The sequence below is a fragment of the Serinus canaria genome, chromosome 26, assembly GCF_022539315.1.
Source record: "Serinus canaria isolate serCan28SL12 chromosome 26, serCan2020, whole genome shotgun sequence".
Taxonomy (NCBI): domain Eukaryota; kingdom Metazoa; phylum Chordata; class Aves; order Passeriformes; family Fringillidae; genus Serinus; species Serinus canaria.
In genome coordinates, this window is record NC_066339.1 from 599,866 (window position 1) to 623,551 (window position 23,686).

The 23,686-nt window shown below is 49.5% G+C and overlaps 1 protein-coding gene across 1 annotated transcript in view; it reads left to right on the forward strand.

The window, feature by feature from the left end:
- The window catches only part of PKP1 (plakophilin 1), a 48,399-nt gene that overhangs the window by 15,639 nt on the left and 9,074 nt on the right, over positions 1-23,686 (forward strand). The window contains exons 3-11 of the mRNA XM_009097341.4: positions 3,721-4,142; positions 12,238-12,382; positions 14,263-14,470; positions 15,152-15,329; positions 17,360-17,474; positions 18,574-18,729; positions 18,833-19,009; positions 21,342-21,495; positions 21,935-22,121. Coding sequence (XP_009095589.1) covers positions 3,721-4,142; positions 12,238-12,382; positions 14,263-14,470; positions 15,152-15,329; positions 17,360-17,474; positions 18,574-18,729; positions 18,833-19,009; positions 21,342-21,495; positions 21,935-22,121 — 1,742 coding nt within the window. The remainder of the gene's footprint in view (positions 1-3,720; positions 4,143-12,237; positions 12,383-14,262; positions 14,471-15,151; positions 15,330-17,359; positions 17,475-18,573; positions 18,730-18,832; positions 19,010-21,341; positions 21,496-21,934; positions 22,122-23,686) is intronic.

Below are 23,686 nucleotides of genomic sequence, written 5' to 3' on the forward strand. Positions count from 1 at the left end.
CTCTTCTGCACAGGGAGAGCTTCCTGCACCCAGAGTGGCATCAGCAGAAGTTGGGAGCTGTCGTAGGTGGCTCTTTAAACCACAGACTGTGTGACACCTTCCCCCTCAGAGATGGCATCTCTGCAAACACAGAGTGCTTCCCTTCTTCCTTGCTGGGCATCCTCTCTCACTGATGGCTGCAGAGAATTCCATTCCCTTGGCCAGTGCTAGAAGTGACAGTCCCTGACTTAGCTGGGTCACCATACAACACAGGGATTTAGGTTTTAGTGTGGGGAAGCTTTGCCAGGAACAGGAAGGGATCAGGTCAGCCCCGGTCATGCAGGGATTCATAGGCTCAAGGTCTGAGGTCCGTTGGAGCTGGCAGGAGAATCTTCATCGATCTGGAGCCGTTGGATCAGGCTCCTGCTGCAAAAAGGAATTCTGAGATACCATTTAGGTCCGTGCCACTTGAAAGAGATTAAAATGGGCTCAGCCAAGCATCTGGTAGAATCAGCAATAAAAGTCCTGAACTGCCTTTGGTAATGAGCTTCACATCACACGGGAACGATTTTCCCATGAGTTTGCAAAAGGCTCCCCCGCCCTGCCGGGACCTGCTTGGACTTGCAGCCAGGGCTCCTGTGCTGCAGAAAGGTGTCTTTGCAAACAGCTTCACCCGTCTCAGGGCTGCCAAGGAGGAGGACAATGCTACAGCCATTCAAAAACCTAGCAGGACATCGAGAAGCCATGATTCTGTCTCAGTAAACAGAGACTGCCCCCTCCCCTCAGTGAGTGCACTGCAGAGCAAATCCCAGCTTTAGATAAACAACGAGTTCCTCTTCCAGGCTTCCTGAGTCGGTTTCAGCAGATGCCCAGGGGCTCCATGGCTCTGCCAAGCTTCTGACAGCCCTACAGAATAATCCCAGCTTAAACTGACTCATAAAGAAAACCAACAGGGCTCACATCTGACAAGCTGCTCTCTGTCCTGTGGCTGCTGCCAGCAGTTCCACTGAACACAAAGTCCACCCTGCACCTTCCCACTGCAGCCCTGTCCATCCCTCACTGTCCCCAGGGCTTCTGAACCCAGGAAAATAAATTGAAATGAGAATGATATCACCTCACAAGGGCATCTATGGTAGATCATGACTTCATGGAAGGTCACTTTGCTGTTGTGGTGTGTGTGCTGCATCCCGAGCAAACCTGGGATGGAGAGAGCCTGTGTCTGTGGCCATCCTGGATTTTATCCTGGGCAGCAGAGGGCTTTTCCCACTGCCAGAGAGCCCCCAAGACTCATCACATTCTACTGTGATGTACCTCACCTTAGCTCTTCTTTTCACCTGCAACCTGTCCTTCCCAACCCCGGGAGCTCTACAGGGAGTCCTGCAGGAGGCTCCAAACCTGCCCCTACCCGACTCAGCACCTGTGTTTCCCAGGTTTGTTCTCTGCAGAAAGCACAGAGAGAAGCTGTTCCCCTTTTGTCCCCTTGCAGCAATTCACCTATTTAGTTGGACATCTGAAAATCTGAAAACTACTCAAATAACAGTGATCTGGGCATCAGCAGAGCTGGACTAAAGGGTTTAGTCCCACCCAGGTGGTGCCAGGGAGCCCCTTGGGAAGGGCTTAATCCGTTACCTCTGCAGTTCTCTGGGACATGGCTGAGAGGATTCCCTGCATTCCTGAAGATCAGTTTGTTAATGGAAATATTTGGCTTAATTAATTAACATAATGACAATTCTGCAGAGTGTTGGAGGCGGGAATGATGCTGAGTGTGCTGGTGCTGGGATGGAGTTAGGGCAGAGCTGAGGGACTCAGGGTCCTTCAGCAGAGGATTCCCATTTCTTCATCACAGAGTGTTTCTAGGTTAGGATGTATGGAATTTTTTTTTTCAGTGACATGAACTATTACACCAGGCACAGGCTTTTCACAATTCCAAATTATTAGGAGCCAGTGTTGACTTTTCTCTCTGAGCCAAAGGGACCCTTGCGTGGCCTTTGCAGAAAACAGCATCTAAAGTGCCACTGCTTAGAGTTGGATGAGAAAAAAACACTTTGATCCAACAGGAGACCATGAAGGAGCTTTCCCAGGATAAACAAAGGGAGATGGGGAAGGCAGTTTTATTCCTAAGTTATTTTTGTCCCTGTTTGCTGTATGTCTTGGAGATCTCCTTGCCAGACTGCTGAGGGGATGCAGAGCACAAACTCAGCATCATGGGGCAAACAGCCCTAAAACAGTTTAATTTGTTTTCCTTTCTGGAGTAAACACCTGAATGAGTTGTCCCGCATTTGGACATAACCCTGCAGGCTCCCACAAGCCAGCACTGACATCCCAAAGATTTGACATTGCAGAAGAAGATTGAATTCAATCCTGGTGTGGCAAACTTGATGCAAATCTGGAAGACTTCTGATGAAGTGTTGAAGGCATTTTGAACTGACAGCAGGGCAGCTGAAGCCATCTTTTTGTTTTGCTAATTGTAGATGGTTTATTTTACCATCTTTTATCCTTTCTTTTTTACTTCCTGTCATAGTCATCTCAAGTTTTTATTGCATATTCCCCATTGTTCCCAGAGCATCCCATTATCTGAGCAGATACTACACACCTTGTAACTCATAAGCAGATATTCATTGTCTCCACTTGTTTCTTGGCACAAGAAACAAGATTCAAGAATCCCTTCTTACTCATTTTTCACTTCCTTTACTCCCTTTCTAAGGAACTAATAGATGGGATGGGAAGAAAAGAGCATAAGCAAATTAAAAATAAGTGCAGCAACTGCTGGAAGGTCAGAATGGGGCATCAAGCTCCATGATGGTGAGAGATTTGCAGTGACTCCTGTGGTTACAGGGTGGGTTAGACCCTGTGTGTTGGGAATAAAGCACTTTCTCTATTGCTAGGGTCAAGTTTCAGCTTTCCATTCTGATTAAAGCTTCTGGATCCCACATTCTGATCCCTCAGTGTCCCAGGTGGGGGTTGGCTCCTTTGTAAGGGCTGCAGGTTGGATAACCTCTCTCGGGGGTCTCTGTGGTCCTGGCCAACCCTGAGATGTGTCAGAGAGTCTCTTTTCCCAGCCCGGCAACTGAAGAAGGAGCCAGGATTTTTCTGTTCTGGTTTTCAAGGTTGTTTATTTTCTGTTATCTATAACATTCTTTCCCTGGCCTGCTGAGGTTCGCTCAGCTGGTCAGTCTGTGGCACACTGCCCGCCTTCAGGGCGGTGTTGTGTTTTTATACTAAAAACTACCTGTACTTTATTTACAATTATTTTCCAATACCTATCACCTATGTTAGACAGTGTGTTCCTAACTAATCCAGTCCAAAAGTGCCACCATCACCTGGAAGATGGAGGCTAGGAAGAAGGAGAAAGAAGGACAAGGCATGTCCAAATTCCTCCATCTTGGGACCCCGAGCCCCAATTCTAAAACCCCAAAATTCTACTTTTCATCCTGTGACAAACTAGCTATCATTCTACTTAAACTTTCGTGGCTTGTAATTCCTCATATAAGGTTGGTAACTTTTTCCATGGGTCAAAATCAAAGGCACAGGGGTCTCGGGCTCTGTGCCAAGGTCTCTGAGCCTCCTGGCAGGGGCTCGAGCCATCCAGGGCAGCCAGAGGGATGTCCTGGATTCTGACAAACCTCCCATCAATTCTGGGCACGGAAATGCTTGGGAGGCCCAGGAAAGCGGTAAGGAGCAGCCAGGCAGGCCTGGCCGTGCCCAGCTCAGCTCAGCCCTAACGCTGTTTGTATTTGGCAGCTCTACAACGGGACCCTGAAGCGGGATGTGGAGAGCCGGCGCTACAGCTCCTACAGCCAGATGGAGGGCTGGGCCAGCCGGGCCCACGGCAAGGCGCTGTGCAGCCCCCGGGCCGGCAGCGACTACTGCTTCGTGCAGAACATCAAGAGCAGCCGCAGCGAGCCCGACCTCTACTGCGAGCCGCCCCGCGGCACCCTGCGCAAGGCCCACGGCGGAGGCCGCGCCGAGCACAAGGCCACCCTCAACCGCCAGAGCATCTACAGCAGCTGCAGCACCCAGCAGGGAACCAGCAGGACCAGTAAAAAGGTGCCAGCGCGGGCCCTGTCCTGCCCCTCGAGCAACAAGCCTGATGTGGTCTATGCCCAGCCCATGATGAGCTGCAAGCAGGATGGGGTCTATGGGCAGGCCCAGTCCAGCTCCAAGTAAGTGCTCTGAGCCTGAGGGAGCGTTGGCAGTGCTGGGAGCTCTGCCCACCAGAGCCGGGCACCTGAGCTGCTGGAGAGCCCTCACCAGCGCATCCTGCAGCAAAGTGGGTCAGATGAGTCACTCTTAAAGGCTTTATTTCATTTCCTTGGCTGTGGAGGGGATCTGATAGGACTGGCTGAGTGCAGGTATCTCTGCTGTAGCTCTGTGATATTGGGCAACACAATCCCTCAGTCTGTGGTGGCATTAACCCACAATGATATGGGGATGGGGAGGTGAAGAGCAGAAGGCCTGATGTGCAGTCAGGCTGTCTGTCCTGGCTGTCCTGCTGCTTCAGCCTGGCAGAAAACTTACCCAAAAAAATCCTGTCTTGGAAGGAGTCAGTTCCTGAGGGTGTGACTCAGAGCAAAGCCGAGAGCCTGCTAAGCAGTAGTGTTTCCCTCTCTTCTCTCCACCCAGCCTCTGCTTAATTTGCCCAAAAGGTCTGATTTTGGTTCCAGAAAAAAAACTGAGTCATAAATTGAAATAAATATCCTAATTGGAATAATTTGACTAACCAGGAAAGAGGAGCCAGTGGAAGCTGTTCAATTCTTTCCTGTCCAGAGCATCCAGTCCCATTTGGGACAGGAAATATATAAGGGTGGAGGATGGTCCATCATGTTTGAGCATCAGATCCCTTCTTGTAGATGTTGCCTACAAGCATAGGATGTGTAAAACACAGCAGTGAGCTCAGACCGTCCTAAGGATGTACCTGTGAATGCAGCAGAGTTCCCACTGGCAATCACCTGGTTTGGGTAGTGACTGAACAGTGCCCCAATGGCCTGTGCTACCTCCAGCTCTGGAGCACCAACCATGTTCTGTTGCAGTCTTGGGACAGACTTGGTCAGCACAAACTATAGTTTTGGAAGCCTTGGAAGACGACGGTTTGCATGTTTTGAGCTGAAAACACTGCAGTGAAAGCTAGAGAAGGAGGGGCTGCAGCTTCCACAAGAGAGGGGCTGCAGCTTCCACAAGAGTTCCCAGGGCTACTGCACTTCCCATGCTGCATCACCATCACACAGGACGTGCTCTGCACCAGCTCTCACAACACCCTGACAGGGGGAGTTTTGTCACACAAACAGTAAAAGCTCCCAAACTCATTCCTGGTCCCGAGGAGAAATTTCCCACTGCAGGATGTGTGTGAGACTGTTTATCAGGGCTCATAGACTTTGTCAGAACTCCCAGCAGAGGTATGAAACTGTTGAGTTGCTGCCCTAAGGAATGATGGAGATACTGAGAAAATCCCCCTCCCTTTCAGCAGCATAAGCTGCACTGTGCCCTTTTCCACATCTGAATGTCCCAGATTACTCTGGCTAAGCCTCCCTCCTTTGGGCTTGAGTAGGAGGGTATGTCCCAGAGCATGGATGCCAAGAAACATCATTGCCCCATTAGAATGTTATCATGAGCCCTTGGCTGCCCATGTGCCCAGTTACTCTGTGTTTGATACATGCCAAATTAGCCCTGGCAAGCCCATGGAACTGGTGGCCTTGGCTTGCTGCTGTCAGCAGCTCTGTAAATCCTCTGGATCAGGATCCAGAGATGTTACACAAACTGGAAGTGATCTGTTCTAGGGAATTTCTCACTGAAGAGCAGAAAAGTGTAGTGGGGAGGATGGCAGAATGCCTGAACTCGGGACTGCAGCTGCCTTCTCCTAGGGAAGACACAGCTTTTGAGCAATTAGTCCTGGCAGGCTCTGGCCAAAGCCACGGTCAGGGGCTTGGTCATGGCTTTGGAGAGGTCACTTGGAGAATGACGGCATTTTCTGAGAGGAGAGCTGCTGTTTTGAGAGGGATCCTCTCCAGCTCGATTGCCCTTGGTTAGGGAGTGGCTCCATTTACACACTCCTGGCTTGGGGCACGGCTCATCTGGCAGAACTGGTTCTGCTGTGGAAACCTCAGGCTCCAAGATGGGCTCCAAGTTGGGCTTCAAGCTGTGGGCTCAGCTGGGGCTGTGTCCCCTAGGTGAATCTGATGTGGCTGTGGCATAGTCCCTGCTCTGCCTGAAGCTCTGCAGAGCTGGTCTGGTGCACGGGGCACCTGGTACAGTTGATCTCAGAGGCGAGGAGGTTGAGAGCAGCTGTCCTTAAAGCTTTGAAGACATAAAAAGTTGTCCTTTTTGGAAAAATTACTCTTTTGGATCACTTAGCCCTCAGAAGTGTCTTGCAGGGCACTGTTGGCCTTGCTCTCAGTGTGGTCTTGATGGGGAGGGGCTTCTAAGGCGGGTCAGGAACATGTCTGGGCTCTCCTTGCTAGGTAGGGCTGTTGTGTCTGGAGGGTTCTCCACCTAGAGATTTCAATCTTCCCTTGGCTCCCCCAACGTTGAGTAAGGAGACCTTTGCTTGTAGGTACCCCATTATTAACCTCCACATGCAGGGACAGGGCTCAGCTGGGTCACAGCTGCTGCCAGTTCCCAGTTTGGGGCTCTGTCCTTCCATTCTGGTCATTCTCCAGGTGCAGTTTGTGCCTTTGTGACATGGAGAATTTTGTGTTCAGTTTTTGTGCTGCAGCTCTCCTGTTTTCAGATCTGTTGGATGTCTTGTCTGCAGGTTTGCCAACAGTCTGCAAGAGGTAGGGCAGGGGTGGATGCTTTCCTTGCTTTCTGAGGTGATTCATGGAATGATTTCCATTGCTGTGAGAGGGACTGCAGTGGGACTTGTGCTCCACTGGGTCTGTCTGTGATACAAAATTCTGTAATGCCCATGGACTGGCTCCAGAGTGGTGCTCCTCAGTCATTCTCTGCTGTGGATCTGGTCTCCCTGGATGGTGTGAGAGAAAAAATGGGTCACTGAGTATTCTCAGGTGGCAAGAGTGGTGTGCAGATATCAAAATTCTGAGTGTGCAATAACTGTCAAACTGTCTATGCTGAGCAGTCCCTCTGCATTTGGTGACAAAGTTATTTAATTTCCACAACTCTTCTTGATTGTGTGATTGCTGCCATTTATTGAACTGGCTTTGGCTGTATGAAACAGTGAGGAGTTGTCTCTGATAACTGATAACCCTCAGAGTCCTCCCTCTTACAGCAGCAGCTCTGACCAAAGCCCCTTTGTTCCAACTGCCTGCTGAGCCATGTAACACTGAACTGTTTGTCAGGAAAAGCCATTCTGTGATTCCCTTATAAAGTAAATCATGACATAGGGGTTTAATGCTGTTGGTCCTAACCCCATGCTAACCCCATGCAGCTGGTCCTGGTGATGAAATCTGAGTTCTTCACTGTTTGCCAGATCAGAAGGTTGAAAACTACCTAAAACTTCTCATGGAGTTTATTCTCCTCCACCAGCCCTGTTGTCATGATCCTGCCTCAGTGAGCAGAGAGGGACCTTCTCATGTCCGTTCCATTTCTTCCATAAAAAATTTCTTCACAGAAGGGGTTGTTTAATATTGGAAGGGGCTGCCCAGGGAGATGGTGGATTCCCCATCACTAGAGGTGCCCAAAGAACACCTTGGATGTGGCACTGAGTGCTCTAGGCTGTGTGACAAGGTGAGGATTGGCCACAGGTGAACCCGATGGTCTCAGAGGTCTTTCCCAACCTCAGCGATTTTGAGATTCCAGACATACTTCTGTTCACTCAGAAACTTGAGCCTTGGTAATCATTATGTCATATCTGGATCAGCATTTCCAAGCTCAGCATCTCTGGCCTGGGCTCAGACATTCAGGGTGTTCCAGTGGCTCCTGCCCAAAGGCTGCTCTCAATGAGCAGCACTCATGTTTTGACAAAATGCAGCTCTCTGGAGTCTGGTAGAGCTGGAGGAATTTTCTTGGTGTCCAGGACTCCCTGTTCTCCACAGAACCCTTTTCCTTCCTGATCCTTTGTGACATCCCCCAGAGCTGCAGTATTTCACCCTAGAAGCTGCAGCACTGGTGATTTCGGCAGCTGGTGGAGACCACCCACATCTGTCCACTTTTAACCATTTCCTCTGCTGGGTATCACTTGCAGCATGCTCCAGGTAACAGGGTAGCACCCTGAGCAGGCAGCTTTTGGCTAAATTACATGTTGCAATGTTATTGATGTTTTTGATACTATTTATGCCCACTCAGGATAAAAGTTTCTACATCCTGCTTGGTCATCAGGGAGCAATGGTAAGAATCAGTAACAAACAATGGGATATTTAATTCTTCTGGGAAATTTGGAGTCTTTGAGCCCCTCCAACTGGAACCTGAGGTACAAGAAATCTGTGTCCACCAAGGACTGACATTGTATTAGTTCTGCTTAGAGCTGTTGTGCTTGGTGCTTCAGGGGCCTCCTTGCACAGACAGGGCAAGATGGTGGCCATGGTGTCAGTGACCCTGCAGTGGTCTGAGCTGGTCATACCACTTCAGGAGATGCCTTTCTCTGAGCTGAGGTGCCCAATGCCAATGGGGCTGAATTTGGAGACAGATCCCTGAGTTACCCGTTAACAAAGCCAACACCTCTTGATGTTCTCAGGGAGCCCCAGATGTCTGAGCTGGAGACATGGCTGAGAGCCCAGACTCATCCCATCCCTGGAGAAGGGGGTTTTCTCCTTTGGGAGCATGGAATGGGGAGCTGGGTGTCTGCAGACAGTCCTTGGCTCAGGATTTGCTGATCTGGATCAGGAGCATTTAATGGCCACCTGCAAACCCACACTTACCTTTGGCCCCATTGGGAGATGGGGATGCTCTCCCCTTTGGAGTCTCTGAGTGTGGAGGAGACTGAAACACCTCATTAGAGACCATGTGAGTGTCTCTCCAGGCACCTGGGAATCCGTAACATCTCCGAGTTGCTCTGTCAGAAGTCTTGGATGCCTCAGCTGGCAGCTGTGCAGGGGGCAGTACAGACTGGGACAACCCTCTGGGATTTCTTAGTGTCACATTTGGCTGTGGTGACACCGACCTGGCCCCAGCTGAGTTGCTGCAGTCTCTGTGCTGTGCCTGAAGATCAGGGACAGTGTGTCCCCAACAACCATTCCCTCCTGAGCTCAGCTTCTCTTGCAGTACTACAAACAGAGGGAAGGACAGGAGTTGTTAAAGTAGTCAGGAAAGGTGCTGAGGGTGTTTTCTGCTCTATCTCCTGCCTTTTAGGATAATTAAAGCTGATCAATATCAAAACATTAATTCTTCAGGGCTAGTAAAAGCAGAACCGAGTACAATGAAAGGCACCTTCATTTTGGTTTGTTTTTATTTGGGATAGAGTTCTGGGATGTGCTGAACACTGTTTTGAGAGTCTCTACTCTGATTTTATTAATGAACAATGGAACTTGCTAATTCCTCCTCTCCTGAGGGAAATTGTCTTTCTCTGATGCTGATCCTCTTCAGTATTTGTTTGCCTTCCATTCCAGAATCTGATCTTCTTTGTCTCCATTGAGTAATTTCTAGCTGAGGTCTCTTCCTAGTCTGCTTCTTTCTTGTGGGAGAAGAGCCTTTGGAGCTCTTCCTACCAGTCACATCACCAGGCTGGAGATGGCTCAGTCCAAGAGTTTGTCTTGAAGCAGGTTGTTGTTCCCACAGTGTGGATCTGGTCAGGAATGCCCCGACTGGCTGAGGAACAATCTCCCTTTCCTGGACTTTGCCAGGGTGATTTTATTCTCAGGTAGGAGAAATCCAGGCTTCTTCCTGGGCAGTGTGACTGAGCCTCACTGCTGACCTGCTGTGAATTTCTGCTGAGGAGACAGCAGGGAAAAGGGAACCTTCCACATTTACTCCCACAGAACGGCACCTGCATCCCCAGTTTTTCCCAGTTGAAGGAGGGTTTGTCCTTCTGTGGAGTGGATGTGAAGAAAATTGCCTTCCTTGAGCAGCTGGGCCAAGTGGACATCCTTCTGTCTCAGAAAAAGTGCATTTGATTCAATAATTATAAGGCAAAATAGTGGCTATGATCACATGGCCACTGACCTGGTATTTTTACCAATCTGCCTCTCTTCCCAAACCTCTAGTCCAGGTCCCAATTCCCAAAGGAGAAGTCCCTCCCTGGTGCAGGATCTATCAGTTCTCAGCTCAATCATCTCAGGAGCATGAAAAAATCCTGAGAAAAAAATCACATCCTGGATCCAGCCCAAGGGTTTCTGGGGCTCCATAATTTCTAGTTTACTTAGTCTTTCCAGTTTTGTGTCTCCTTGTTGCAAGTTTAATATAAGTTCCTTGTTGCCAGGTTTTGATAGAGGTTCAAACTTATGAAAAGTCTTATGAGGAAGTGATGTTTTATTGCAGTGTAGAAATAAAAGTGGAATGAGGTTTACCCAGCCTTAGACATGGAATGCTTCAGGTCCAACCCCAGACTGTTGTCTTTCATTCCTGCATACCAAGAGAGGCAGAGGTGTCTCCAGAGGGCAGGGCTTCCTTTCCTAGGAAAAATGTCCAAGACACAAAAGCAAGGTGGTTTTTGGAAGCACTGATTTCTTTCCACTGACTCCACAGGTGCTTGATTGAGTGATGCAGGCTGAGTGTAACTTTATGCCAGTGAGGGCAGTGGAGACCAGAGTCCTTCATGCTACCTTTTGTGTGAAATTCCCTGGGGAATTGTACATATTATTCCCTGCTCTGTGCTGTGTGGAGGGGAGCCCCTAAAGTCATAAGGATAAATGTTTTATCTCACTGTAAGTGCTGCTGGTGGTGACCACATGTCCTTTCCAGACCTTTATTCTTTACATTCCTTTGGCACAGTCAAAGCAACTCTGTCCATCCCATGCCTGGAAGTGCTACTGTCTTGTGGTGAAATTTAACATTTCAAATGTAATGGGTTCATTTAAAGAACTTATTAAAAATGACTGTTCTGTTGGTCTATGGCATTGTCTGAAAATGAGCAGCCCCTCTACAGAGTCACTCCTGGTATGACATGTAGCAAAAATTTGTATAAATAAATGTGGTTCAATCAGGGACTGATTTCCTGACCTCCAGGTGAAACTCCCCATCAGTCCCAGGGAGCATCATCACCCAGGCACAGCCACAACTTCAATAGCCTGGGAAAGCCCTCACACTTTTGGATTCCATCCATTGCTAATGAAACCTTTCTCATTTGTATCCTGTCACTGCTGACAGAAAACCAAGCAGGAGTTTGGCTTTGACTCTCCTCAGTCCTGGACCTTGCAAATGAATGCAGCCACCATTGCCATGAGCTGAGATCCCCATGCAGCCTCTGCAGGATTCAGCTGCAAGGGTGCTGAGAGGAGACAGGAACCTTCAATTACATTAATTTCCATAACTGGAAGCACAAACAAGCTTTGCAGTTCAGACCCCCTGAAAGTTTGGATCCTTTTCTAATTTTATGTCGTTAAAACATCACATATGGTACTGAATAAGAACAAGCCAAAAAGAGCAGGACCTTCATGTTTCTAAACAAGTGGGAGAACCTCCAGATGTTTGCATTTCTCCTGAGGTTCCAGTCCTGCCACAAGCCAGAGGAATTCATATCCTTCCTCTTGAGTTGCAGGCACATTCTTTACCTCTAACAGGGAAGATGACAGTGGTCAGCTTTTATACGAGCTTGGAGCCAGTCAGTGTGAACATCCCCTGAGAGCAGGATGTCTCAGAGCTATTATTAGCATTTCATAAATTGCCTATTTATCCATTCCATCACTCCTGACAGGCCTTTTCCTGAGGGATCTGCTTGAGCTTCCCAAGACCATCAACTGTGCTCACATTTCTGCTTCCACCACCTCTCACATCAAAGAATCCCATGCTGTGGGAAAACCACCTTCCTATGTTACCTTGTCCTCATCCCCTGACAGATGGTTTCACTCCTGTCCACTCACTCCTTTATTTGGGGAACAATAAACTGGGTCTCTGTTCATTAAACTTCTACTTTGGGCATGATCAGACATCTACCACCTCAACCCAGCTTTCATTTTCTGTCTCCTTTGTTTATGGATAGACTGGATCTGGAATTTATTACCCTTAGTGCTCTTCACTGTGTCTTTTCCATCTTTTACCATCTTTTTTTTTTTTTTTTTTTTTTGAGACAGAGAAATCCACTAGAAGTGCACTGTGTGGTCTGTGTCTCAATGTGATAATATTTTATCAGTGATTCCTTCCCAAGAACTCCCAGTGCTGACACAGCTGTCTTGGCTGAGCACTCACCCAGTTCTGTATTTCTCTTTGACACAGGATCTGTGGTGATGAGATTGATGCTGGCACCATGACCATCCAGAAGGCTATCCAGCTCCTGTGCTCCTCTGATGACAAGTACCAGGCCATGGGGGCTTACTACCTGCAGCACACCTGCTTCCAGGATGAGTCTGCCAAGCAAGAGGTGAGCAGACTCCTCCAGTGTCACACCAGGGCTGATGGCACGAGAGAGGGATGGGACTGGTTTTCCTTAGTGCCAAGGATCCATAGGTTCCCTTGGTTTTCATGAGAGTGCTTTGTACCTCTTTCATCAGGCTCATGTATTTCTTAAGTAGATTTTTCAGCTATTGATGGCCACTTTGTCACAACAGCAGTTGGTCAGGATTTAATGTCTGGAATAGTTTCTGGGTATCAGGGAGACTGTTCCTGTTGTCACCACAAGCTGTTTTGGCACAGGGTGATGGGGTTTGACAGTGTGGAAGCTGCCATCCAATGTCCTCTCCTGAGGGCAACTGCACTCCTGGCTGCAACTGCATCTGCATCAATCTTGCACCCAGTTCCACATCAATCTTTCACTATCTTAGAGCTACAGAGTCAGAGCCAGACAAAGCTGCTTTAAATCCCACTGTAAACTTTGCTGGGCATTGGCCAGTGACCCTGCAGCCCTTTGCTAGCCTTTTTCACAGCCCTTTTCCAGACTATTTTAGCCACCTGAGCCAATGGGCTAATTAGTGATCATGTACAAAGATCATTTTGCACATTCATAATGCTGGCTGCCCCATCCTGGAAGTGTCCAAGGCAGTTTGGGTGGCACTTGGAGCACCCTGGGTTAGTGGTACATGTTCCTGCCCATGGCAGGGGGTGGGACAGGATGAGTTTTAAGGTCCTTTCCCACTCAAACCCCTCCGTGATTCTGTGATACCTGACCACAGAGAAGCCCTTCTAATAGCACAGGTTATTTTTCTGATGATCTTACTCCTCAGTTCCTTTCCCAACATGCATCAAAGGAGGTACACTGAAGGATGGATCTGCTGTGGCAAGGATGTCACCAAAGTTTATCCCCATCCTGGATTTACTGACCTGCCAGCCCTTTAGAAGTGGCTTTCCCTGTCCTGGCACAGCAGTGGAGCTGGAAGCGCTGGCCAGGTGTGGGGCTGCGCCCTGGCTGTGCCTGGATGAGTGCAGGTGCCCAGCCCACGTTCAGGTGGCCAATTGTGGGGTGGCCACACCCTTTGTTACCGTTGCAAACCCTCTCTGAGCACTGGGCCGTCCCATCCTTCCCAGGAGGATGTGCCAGAGCAGGTCGGTGACTCATCCCAGCACACGCTTGCTTTCCTTCCCTCCCAAAAGGTGCTCTTTCATTGTCCATTGTCAGCAGCCCTCAGCCGAGGGGCGTTTGTGGCAGGACGGGCTCCGGGGCGGGATCACGGCCGTTGCAGAGCACGTCCCACAGCGGGAGCGCTCAGCAGTTGGAGAGCTCAGCTGCAGGGATCCGCCTTCTAAAGTGTGTGGTGTCCTCCAGGGCTGGGCTCCCTCCACTGCCTGCGGCTGACCTCGAGGGTGGTGACATTGGCCGTGACCATCCCTCTGAGCTCAGCCTGTGATCTCAGGATGCAGGTAAATGACCACAGCATGTCATTAGATGGCTATAAATGGTCTCTGCGCATAGGCAAGGCTGCATTTCCACTCGGTGCAGACTGTGCAGGTGGGTGAAAGTTTGCGGGAGCGCATTTCCATCAGCAAAGGACTCTGTCTATGGCCATTACTCACAGACAGCCACTCCTGCAGTTTGAGCTTTTGGCTCCAATCTCCAGTCCAGGAACTCTGTGCTCTTGACCCACAGCCTGAACCAGACTTGTCATCTCTGGCCCTCGTGCCCTGGCAGCTCTGCTTCTTCAGCTCCCCCAGGATGGGCAGTCTGACTCCTGGCATTGCTGGGGCAGTTCTGGATGTCCCTGTCCCATCAGTGTCCTGTGCTCTGTGCTGATGGCCTGTATCTGTCCCATGTCTCTCCCAGTGCTCTGTGCTCATGTCCCCTGTCTGTCCCATGTCTCTCCTGTCCAGGTCTATCGGCTGGGGGGCATTGCCAAGCTCGTGGAGCTGCTCCGCAGCCAGAACCAGAATGTGCAGCGGGCGGCAGCCGGAGCCCTCCGGAACCTGGTGTTCAAGAACCCCACCAACAAGATGGAAACCCGGCGGCAGAACGGGATCAGGGAGTGTGTGAGCCTCCTCCGCAGGACAGGGAACACTGAAATTCAGAAACAGCTCACAGGTACCCCCAAGTCTGCTCAGCCATGAGGCTCCCCTTGCCTGGGGTCTGCAGCCCTGGTGCTACCCTAGCACAGAGAGGGGGTCTTCTGCTCGTCTTGCACCCAAGGGTGACCTAAATCAGAAAGCAGAGCAGGTCCTGGCCCTTCCATGTTCCATAAGGATTCCTCAGTGCCTGTTGGGGGAGCACCTGCCCCAGGTCCCCTCCCAGTTATGGTCACCCTGCCATTCCCATGCCTCCCTGCATCCTGCCCCCTCTGCCGTTCCCAGGAATGGCCAAGGGAGCTGCCAACCCCAGTAGTGTTGGCTGGGTTCTCTCCTTGGTGCCTCACCTTTGTCTGAGGATTTGATGGGAGTTTTTTGGTGCAGGTCACCCTCAGCTGCGTTCCAAGTTTTACGTGCAAGCCTTTCCAAGATCCCTGGAGAGATGCTGTCCCATGCAACCTAATAGCAATAAACAGCAATTTTGGGAGGAGGAAGGATGCTTAAATGCCCACCTCCATGTGGACCCATCCTGCCTATCTCCCATAGGGATGGACAGGGACCAAGGTTTCAGGCAGCCTCTGCACTCTCGGCTCAGAGTGGTAAAGGGAAGAAGGATTTTGGTGCTGGAATCACCCAAGCTAAACAAAGTTCCTAATGCATATGATCTTGTGCTTGAGCTTTTGTCCCATGTCCTTCCTAGGACTGCTTTGGAACCTCTCCTCCACTGATGAACTAAAAGAAGAGTTGATACAGGAGGCTCTGCCTGTGCTGACAGACTGTGTTATCATCCCTTTCTCGGGCTGGTCTGATGGCAGCTGCAACAGGACACGAGAAATTATCGATCCAGAAGTGTTCTTCAATGCCACAGGGTGTTTGAGGTGAGTCACCAGGCAGGGACTGACTGTGTTTGTGGGCAAAAGCTAAAGCCATCTAAATCCTCTTACAATGAGCTGAATTCATGCTCTTTACAATTGCATTAATGAAAAATTCTCCTTGAGAAAGTTTTCTTGACTAAGAGAAGGTGCAGAAAAAAATTGCATATAAAATACTTTCCTAGTAGCTTTTTATTTTAATAATTTTGTCCTTACTGAGTCTCTTCTCAAAAAAAAAATGGAAGTTGTTTTATGCACTAATGAAACCCATCAGTGTTTAGCTCAGACCAGGAAACTGGACAGACTTTGCCTTTAGAGTTTTGAGGCTTCCAGAGAAAACAAACTGATTTAGGGTTTAGGTGACAAAAAGACAGAATTCTCTATGTGGGGAAAACAAGCATTTTCCACTTCTTTTGATAAATGTTTTAGTACAGAACAGTCCCATTGTCCTCGACTTTTCCTGGCTCATTTAATCTAGAGACTCAGCTACAAAACAGGAGGTACAGACTTAGCCCAGAGTAGTTTATTTTGTTCACGGGAAACCAGAGTCCTTTTGTAGGGGATCTTCGCCCTGACTTGCTGTTTCTCCTACTTTCCTTCTCCACTTGGATATGAGCTCCTTGTCTCAATGGGAACAAGTGGGGCAAAAAACCTGCCCTGTATAATGAGGTGCTTTCATCAAGGGAAGCTCTCCCTGAGGGAGGCAGCGCCGGCCGCGCCCTTCCCAGACATGCAGCTCGCAGGAGCTGGAGCTGCTTATGAAACAAGAGGCTGATCATGGCAGGGCCTTTGGAGACCTGATACCATCAGCTTCTGTGGCTGGGAACTGTGTCTGGGAGATAGGGAGTGCTGCTCCCTCCTTGCCTGTCCTGGAAGGCAGCTCCCCGAGCAGCTGTGGCTCGGGATGTATGGGGTACGGTGGGTATGAGCTGCTCTGCTTTAAGGCCATCCCAGCCTACAAACATCATAAAATATCCCATTAAAATGAGGGAAAGACAAATGGCAACAGCTTGTAAAAACCCTGTGGAGTTTAACTGGAGGTAGTCTCTACCTTCTGAAACTGATCGCAGCCTGTGGCAGCAGTGCCCAACATCCCAAGGAAGACTGACAGCTGCAGGTCAGCAAGGGAGCTCCAGAGGACTGAGGGAGCAGGAAGAGTAAGGGAAGTTGGGACTTGGATCCAGAGCCCCTGCTCCAAGGGCTGAGCCAGGGCTGCTCTGAGTCACTGCCCTGCCACATCAGAACACAGGGATGAGAACAGCCCTGGGTTTGCCCTGGGCCCGAGCCATTGCTGCTCAAGCATTTCTAGATTGCAGATGAATCCATGTTAATGAGGAGGCTGCAAATCACAGTGAACATCAGATCCAGTTCTGGAACGCCTGCAGTGAATATCTCACAACCACTGCCAACCTCTCTTTGTTTTTCATTTGCAAGCTATAAGGCAATAAAATAGGAAAAAAAAAAAAAAACACCGGGCAAAACAACAAAATCCATATCCTGTTACTGGAAAAACTCCCATCCTGACAGCTGTTGGTGTCTGGGAACCCATTTTGATCTCACAGATGGGTCAGTCCCTCTGGCAAGAGCCACTGCTGGTCTCCAGCATTTCCAGCCCATTTCCCACGCAGACATTGCTGATGTGCTTACAACCCTGTGCACCTCCCTGGTGATCACAACAAGCCCAGATAGTCTTTAGCCAGTCTTCCCTTTGGAAACTCTACTCAGGAGACAGTGTCTGTGTAGTGGCACATGCAGAGCCTTTGAGGCAACCTTCTGCTGGTGACTGTCCCTAGGAGGGTGTCTTCTATGTAGAGCTCCTTGCACAACATGTTCCAGGTGAAATCAGTGCCAAAGAGCAACAAGAGAGGCGTGCACCTAGTGCAGTCCCATCAAAGGCCTCCAGAACAGGAGCAGTTCTTCAGCCTTGCTGAACCTGCCAAAAAATCCCTGAATTCAGTGACAACCATAGCCAGAACAGAGCCCAACTCACCCTCTCTCCTCTTTGTCCCCTGCCATGATCCTCGATGGCTTCTCAGGAACCTGAGCTCTGCAGACATGGGGCGCCAGACCATGAGGAATTACCCTGGCCTGATCGACTCTGTCATGACTTACACCCAGAACTGTGTGGCCTCCAGCCGCCCTGATGACAAGGTATCAGCTGCTGCCCTGGGCTGTCCAGCCCTACAGTTAACAATTGCAACCCTGGAATGCCTCAAAATCCCTTTCCAACAAACACAAGAGTAGGCTGGACTCTCTGGCTGCGCTTGTCCTTCCAAACCTCAGTGGGATCTCTTGGAGGGTTGTAAGTCTTTGGGCCTCTGGGCCTGAAGTAGAGCTGGGCTTTAAAATTTTCTTTTAACAAACACAGATGAACAGTAAAATACTTTGGCTCCTGAGTCCCCAGAATACTTCCCCTTATCCTTACCCTTCCTCTTCCCCTTCCAGCATCCTCATATCCTTCTCTTGCTCTTTACCCTCACATCTTACCATCCAGCAGGACTCAAGTGTATCATCCCGAGCTTGGCACCATGTTCAGCAGGAAGCCAGGAGTTGGCATCTCTTTGCCAGTCCCCTGACTGTGACTGATGGCTGTGTGTGAGCAGCACTTGCCTTGGACAAAAAAGTGTTTGTAGACACCTTTCAGACGTAACCCTCAAAGTTACCAAAGCTATTTTGAATTCTCTCTGGATTGAGCAAACCCTCTTTTGGGAATGGCTTTTGCAGGAAGCCCCTTTCTAGCAGCACACACAAAACACAGCTCTTTGGAAATGTAACCACAGGTTCTAGTGTTGGTTATGGGTATCCAGCCAAAATTCTCCCTTGCTCTTCACATTGGGCACTCCGGCATCCAGGGAAAGGAGGCTTAAAGCCTGTATTTGGTAAAAAGTGTCCCCTGATCTGTAGCGGTGACTCAGAGAGGGTCATAGGAAATTACCTCTGGTGAGAGGGGCATTTCAAGATTTGGAATTTCATGGTTTGATCCAACCACTCTAACTCTCTATTTTCCTGTTTGCCAACTTGTCTGTGGCAAGTGAGACCTCCCAAGGCTTTCTGGGTCAGCAGCTCACTGATTACCTTCCTTCACATCTATTCCAGCTCCTTGCCTCCCATCCTTTGTTCCCTGAACAAGCCTAAAGAGCATCTGTGGTGCTAAAAAGCTAATTATGGCCCAGTCCGTGTCCTCTCTGGTGCTGCTCCATAGTTTTCTGCCTAATGTAATGTTTGCATTTGTCTTCTGGGGGTGATGCAGTCTGTGGAGAACTGCATCTGCATCCTGCACAACCTCTCCTACCGCCTGGATGCTGAAGTTCCCAACAAATACACCCAGCTCAACCACATGGCCCGGAGCGTTTACATGGACAAAACTCTCACAGGCTGCTTCAACAGCAGGAGTGGGAAAATGGAGGTAGGATGTGCCACAGAGAGATTGGGAATGTGATGTTCAGCCCCAGGCAGGGGCTGCAAAGGAAGATCAGGATCTGAACTCCCTGTTTCTCATATCTTTGCAGAATGATGAGTACGGGGTTCCCCTTCCCGAGGAGGATTTCAAACCCAAAGGCCCCAGCTGGCTCTACCACTCAGATGCCATCCGCACCTACCTGTCCCTGATGGATCAGAGCAAGAAGGATGCCACCCTGGAAGCTTGTGCTGGAGCTCTGCAGAACCTCACTGCAAGCCGAGGGCTGGTAAGAGCTTCCCTCTCCTCCACATGTGTGCACCCAAATGTGTCAGCACTTCCCTGGAATCAGAGAGTCAGTAAGGTTGGGAAGACAACTAAGGTCCCTGATCATCATTACTTCTCAGCCATGAAAAAGGAAAATGCACTTCTAAAACCTCGGGGCACCACAGCCAGTCTCTCCATAGTGTTTGATCCAGTGGGATACTAACTCCAAACTCAGGGTCTCATGGGGAGCTACAAGCAGCATACCAAGGATCTATTCCAGACCCAAACACTGGGTTTCCAAGTTTCCCCAGTCTGTTGGTTGCATTGCCAGTAGCTGCTGGTATTGGCACCCTCCCCCAAGGCAGCAATGAGGGTGAGCCCAGATGTGCACCCTTAGCCAGATGTGATGAGAGATGGGAGAAGGGCTGAGCCACCACCCGTGCGTGTGCTCCAAGGGGAGGTGGCTCTAATGACAGGGTGGGTTGTGCTGTGGATTGTGGTTTGTCCACACCTCAGAGCTACCTGTAAAATAGCTGTGACAGATGTCCTGACCCGTGGGTACGGGAGCATGGCGGTGCCAGGGGCTGGGTGATGCTGTGGCACCATGAGGGACGTGTTACAGCTGCGGCTCCGCGGGCCCACATCACTGCTCTGGGCACGTCCTCACAGGCTGCCTCCCCTGGAACATCCCTTGACTTGTCTGTTTGTGCCCAGCTCCATCAATCCCAATTGAAATAAGATGGATGGGGAGATAAAGAGATAATGATTCCATAGGTAGGAGAGGCGTGTCACGTGTGGGGAGTGTCCCACCCAGGGGTGACTCACTTGGAGCCTTCCTTGCTGGGATAGCATTAACCTGCCAGCTCTGATCTCCTTTTGTCACAACGATTTCCATGCTAAATAGTTGGGAACCTTGACTTTTGGCAATTTAACTAAGCAGTTCCATGAACCAGAAGGTGAAGAGAGGCTGTCACATATGGGCAGAGCTGGTCAGGGAAATGGGGCTGGAGTTCTGTGCTCCAGGGAAAAGAAAATTTCAGCAATCAACAACATTGCACAAGGGACAAACAACCAAACCCAGCTCTGACAGTGCTGGAGCAACTTAATTCAGCCTCCTGGCATGGAGTGGCTGAAATTTGTCTGGGTGTGCAGAAGTGGGTCCTCCCCTGAAGGGTCTCATTCCAGCTCAGAGCTGGAGCTGGAGTTGCTGAGTTTGCTGTCATTTGATGGAAAGTGAATCTGGAGATGAGTTATGGAGCTTGCTGTGATCCTTTAGCTCATAGAGTATGGCTCTGAATATCCTTCAGCTGTGCTTTACACACCCCAGTCCTGCTGGTGTGAATGTGGAACAGGGCACGTTTTCCAGACCCTTCTCTCCACTCCCATCTCACTGTTGATGGACATGTGTCTCCAGCAGCCTTTTTGGAGGGGCAGCTGAGAAGTTCAGTTTAAGTTCTGTCAATAAGGGCAGTTTATTCAGGAGATGTGCTTGAGCTCATCAGCCTGGCTGCATCCTGAGACCTTCTACATTTCCAAGCACAAGATCACATCTAGAATGAGTATTTTTGGTCCTCAGACTGTTTTTTAAAGGCATACATTTTCTGTTCCTGCTCCCCAACAGCCCATTGTGGCATGGCAGGGAGCTGTGAAGGGCCAGGACAGGGAGCTGCCAGGGGGTTGTGAAGGGCAAGGGCAATGTGGACATAAAAGCAAAGCTTCTCCAGCTTTTGGAATGTCAGTTGAGTGATCAGCTGCTCCACTGGGGCTCCTGAGAACAGCACCAGCTGCATCACAGCACATGAGAGGCTGACTTTTCAAATGTCACAGAATAATGGAATCATTAAGCTTGGAAAAGCCCTCTAATATCACTAAGTCCAGCTGTTCACTCATGTTCACCACTAACCCATGTCTCCACGTGCCCCATCCACATACTTTTTGAACATTCCCAGGGATGGTGACTCCACCACTGCCCTGAACAGCTGTGCCACTGCTTCACAACTGCTTTGGTGAAGAATTTTCCCCAGTATCCAATCTAAACCTCCCCTAGGTAGCTTGAGATCATTTTTCCTTGTCCTCTCCCTTGTTCTGTGGGAGCAGAGCCCAACCCCCTGCTGGCTGCACCCTCTTGTCAGGGAGTTGAGGAGAGCCAGAAGGTCCTCCCAGAGCCTCCTTTTCTCCAGGCTCCCAAAACCATGGGGAAGAGAGGAAAAACTTGCAAAGTGAGATTATGGCAGCAGGAAAAAGGATTGTACAGTGCTGTATTTATGGTACAGTCACATTCCTCCAGGCCTGACCACCATCCCAGCTGTTTCCCCGTGGCACTGTAAGCCATGGACTCCTGTGTTGTCCCTCAGATGTCCAATGCCATGAGCCAGATGATTGGGCTGAAGGAGAAGGGGCTGCCCCGCATCGCTCGGCTGCTCCAGTCCAACAGCTCCGAGGTTGTCCGCTCTGGGGCCTCTCTGCTGAGCAACATGTCCAGGCATCCTGTGCTCCACAAAACCATGGGTAAGTCCTTCCCCCGTGCTGGATCCCAGCTTTCAGCTCTGTGGGATCTGCCCAGCTTGCTTTGTAAGCCCCATAAGGAGACTTAGTCATGCTCCAGAACTGGGCAGAGCAGTGTCATTTCCTCTGGACAGTCACCAGTGCTGTGTGACATGTGCTGTGCTTTATGGACAGTGACAAACCCGCAGGACCACAAAGGTGACAGTGTTTTGGAAACTGAGTTGGACTTCAGTGTCTGTGGCCAACAACACTGCCCTCCCAAAGGCCTTCAGACCTCGTTTTGTCTTGGGAAAATCTACTCATGACAAAGATGCCATTGCTGTCCAACACTTCCAGTGTCTCCCTGCAGAGATAACTCTGCGTGGTGTTAACAAAAATAGCATCATTCACTTGTGCCAGATTGTGTTTAATTGTTGATTGGAACATTCCTCCACCTCTTTAGCTCACCAGGTGCTCCCAGATGTGTCCCGTCTCCTGTCGTTCCAGTCTGGAAACACCAGCAGCTATGGGGAGATCATGACATCAGCTTGTTACACTCTGAGGAACCTCATCATGTCCAACCCCCACTTGGGAAAGTCTTACCTATCCAGCAACTTGCTAAATAATGTAGTGAGTCTGTGCCGGAATGGGTGAGTGTGGGGCATGAGGCAGGGGCAGGGACAGAGCCAGACTGACCCCAGAGTCTTCCCAGTACCCTTTGGAGCCAGACTGCAGTATTATTCCTTCCTAATAAAGGAACTGGGTGTGTTGGTGGGCAGAAATCCTCAGCACCGGTTTCTTGGAAACAGGCAGGAGCCATCCAGGGTGGGATTTGCAAAAAGGCCTCTGGAAACTTTCTGGCTGAATTTTAGGAATTTCTAAAAAGAACTGAAGCATCAACATCTTAAAGTCTTTTAAAAATAGTACTTACAGAGCTTATGAAAAAAAGGAGAAGTGACTTTTGATACAAGCAGATAGTGACAGGACAAACAGGAATGGTTTCAAACTATAAGAGGAGACATTTATACTGGATAATAGGAATAAATTATTCCTCATGACAGTGTGAAGGCCTTGGCACAGGTTATCCAGGGAAGCTGCTCCATCCCTGTAAGTGTCCAAGGCCAGGTTGGATGGGGCTTGGAGCAACCTGGGCTAATGGAAGGTGTCCCTGCCATGGCAGGGGGTGGGAATGGATGGGCTTTAAGGTCCCTTCCAACTCAAACCACTCTGGGGTTCTCTGATCTATGAAAAATTCCAGCCCTCAGAACAGGGGATGTCAGTGACTTCCTGACTCCTGGGCTTCCCTCAAACCTTGTCATGAAGGTCAGGTCTGAGGTTCAACACTGCAGGTACATAAGGATTGTGCTTAACTTTTATGTGCAAATATGTTCATCTTTTAGTTGAATCATCTTCCTCAAGATGCGACTCTGGGGGAACATAGACAGGAATTATTTTAGGCACCTTCCTGGTCCGCTCCTGTATTTTACACCAGCTGAGCAATCTTATCATATTTTTCCTCTTTCTATTTTAGGACTTGGTTTGGGATTTGGTGGTAGGAATTCTGTCCTGTTTGTTATCCATACTCCCTGCAGCATAAGCCTGTCAAGCCTTGTCAAGTTCTGTGTTCATTTCTGGCCAAACTGGTGTTAAACTTCCATTATCTTCAACCATGTTTTCTCCTTCCTAGGCTTTCATCTCTCCTGCCATCTGTCTTTGTTTTAAAATGCCTTAGACAAGTAACCCATTGTTTTCTGTTGTGAAAAACCATTTGCATGCCTTCATCATCATTTGATAAAGTTATTCCAATCCACCTCTTGTTCCATGGCAGAGACACTCTCTGTCATTACACGGGGCCTCCTTGTTTAGGTTGGGGCTGGGCCAAGGAGCATTGCTCTATTTGCTGCTTTTACTTGCTTCCACTCTCCAATGAGCCCAATTACCATGAAACCCAGCCCTCTCCTAAGCCCTCCTTGTTTTGAATGGTGCTGAAGTCCTGTTGTGGCTCCTCAGACCAGTGCTCAGTAATTTGCTGCTCCAGCACAGCCTTGCACAACCCGGGCTGGGAGCACTTTAATTGCCTTGGCTGCTGGGGATGAGCTTTCTTGGAGGTGAGTCACTGAACTGTGAGGAATTACCAAACTCTGGAAATGTCTCCAGTCCTGCCTGGATCACAGAATCCTCCCAAGAAACTTCCCAGTTCTTACAATGTCCAAAA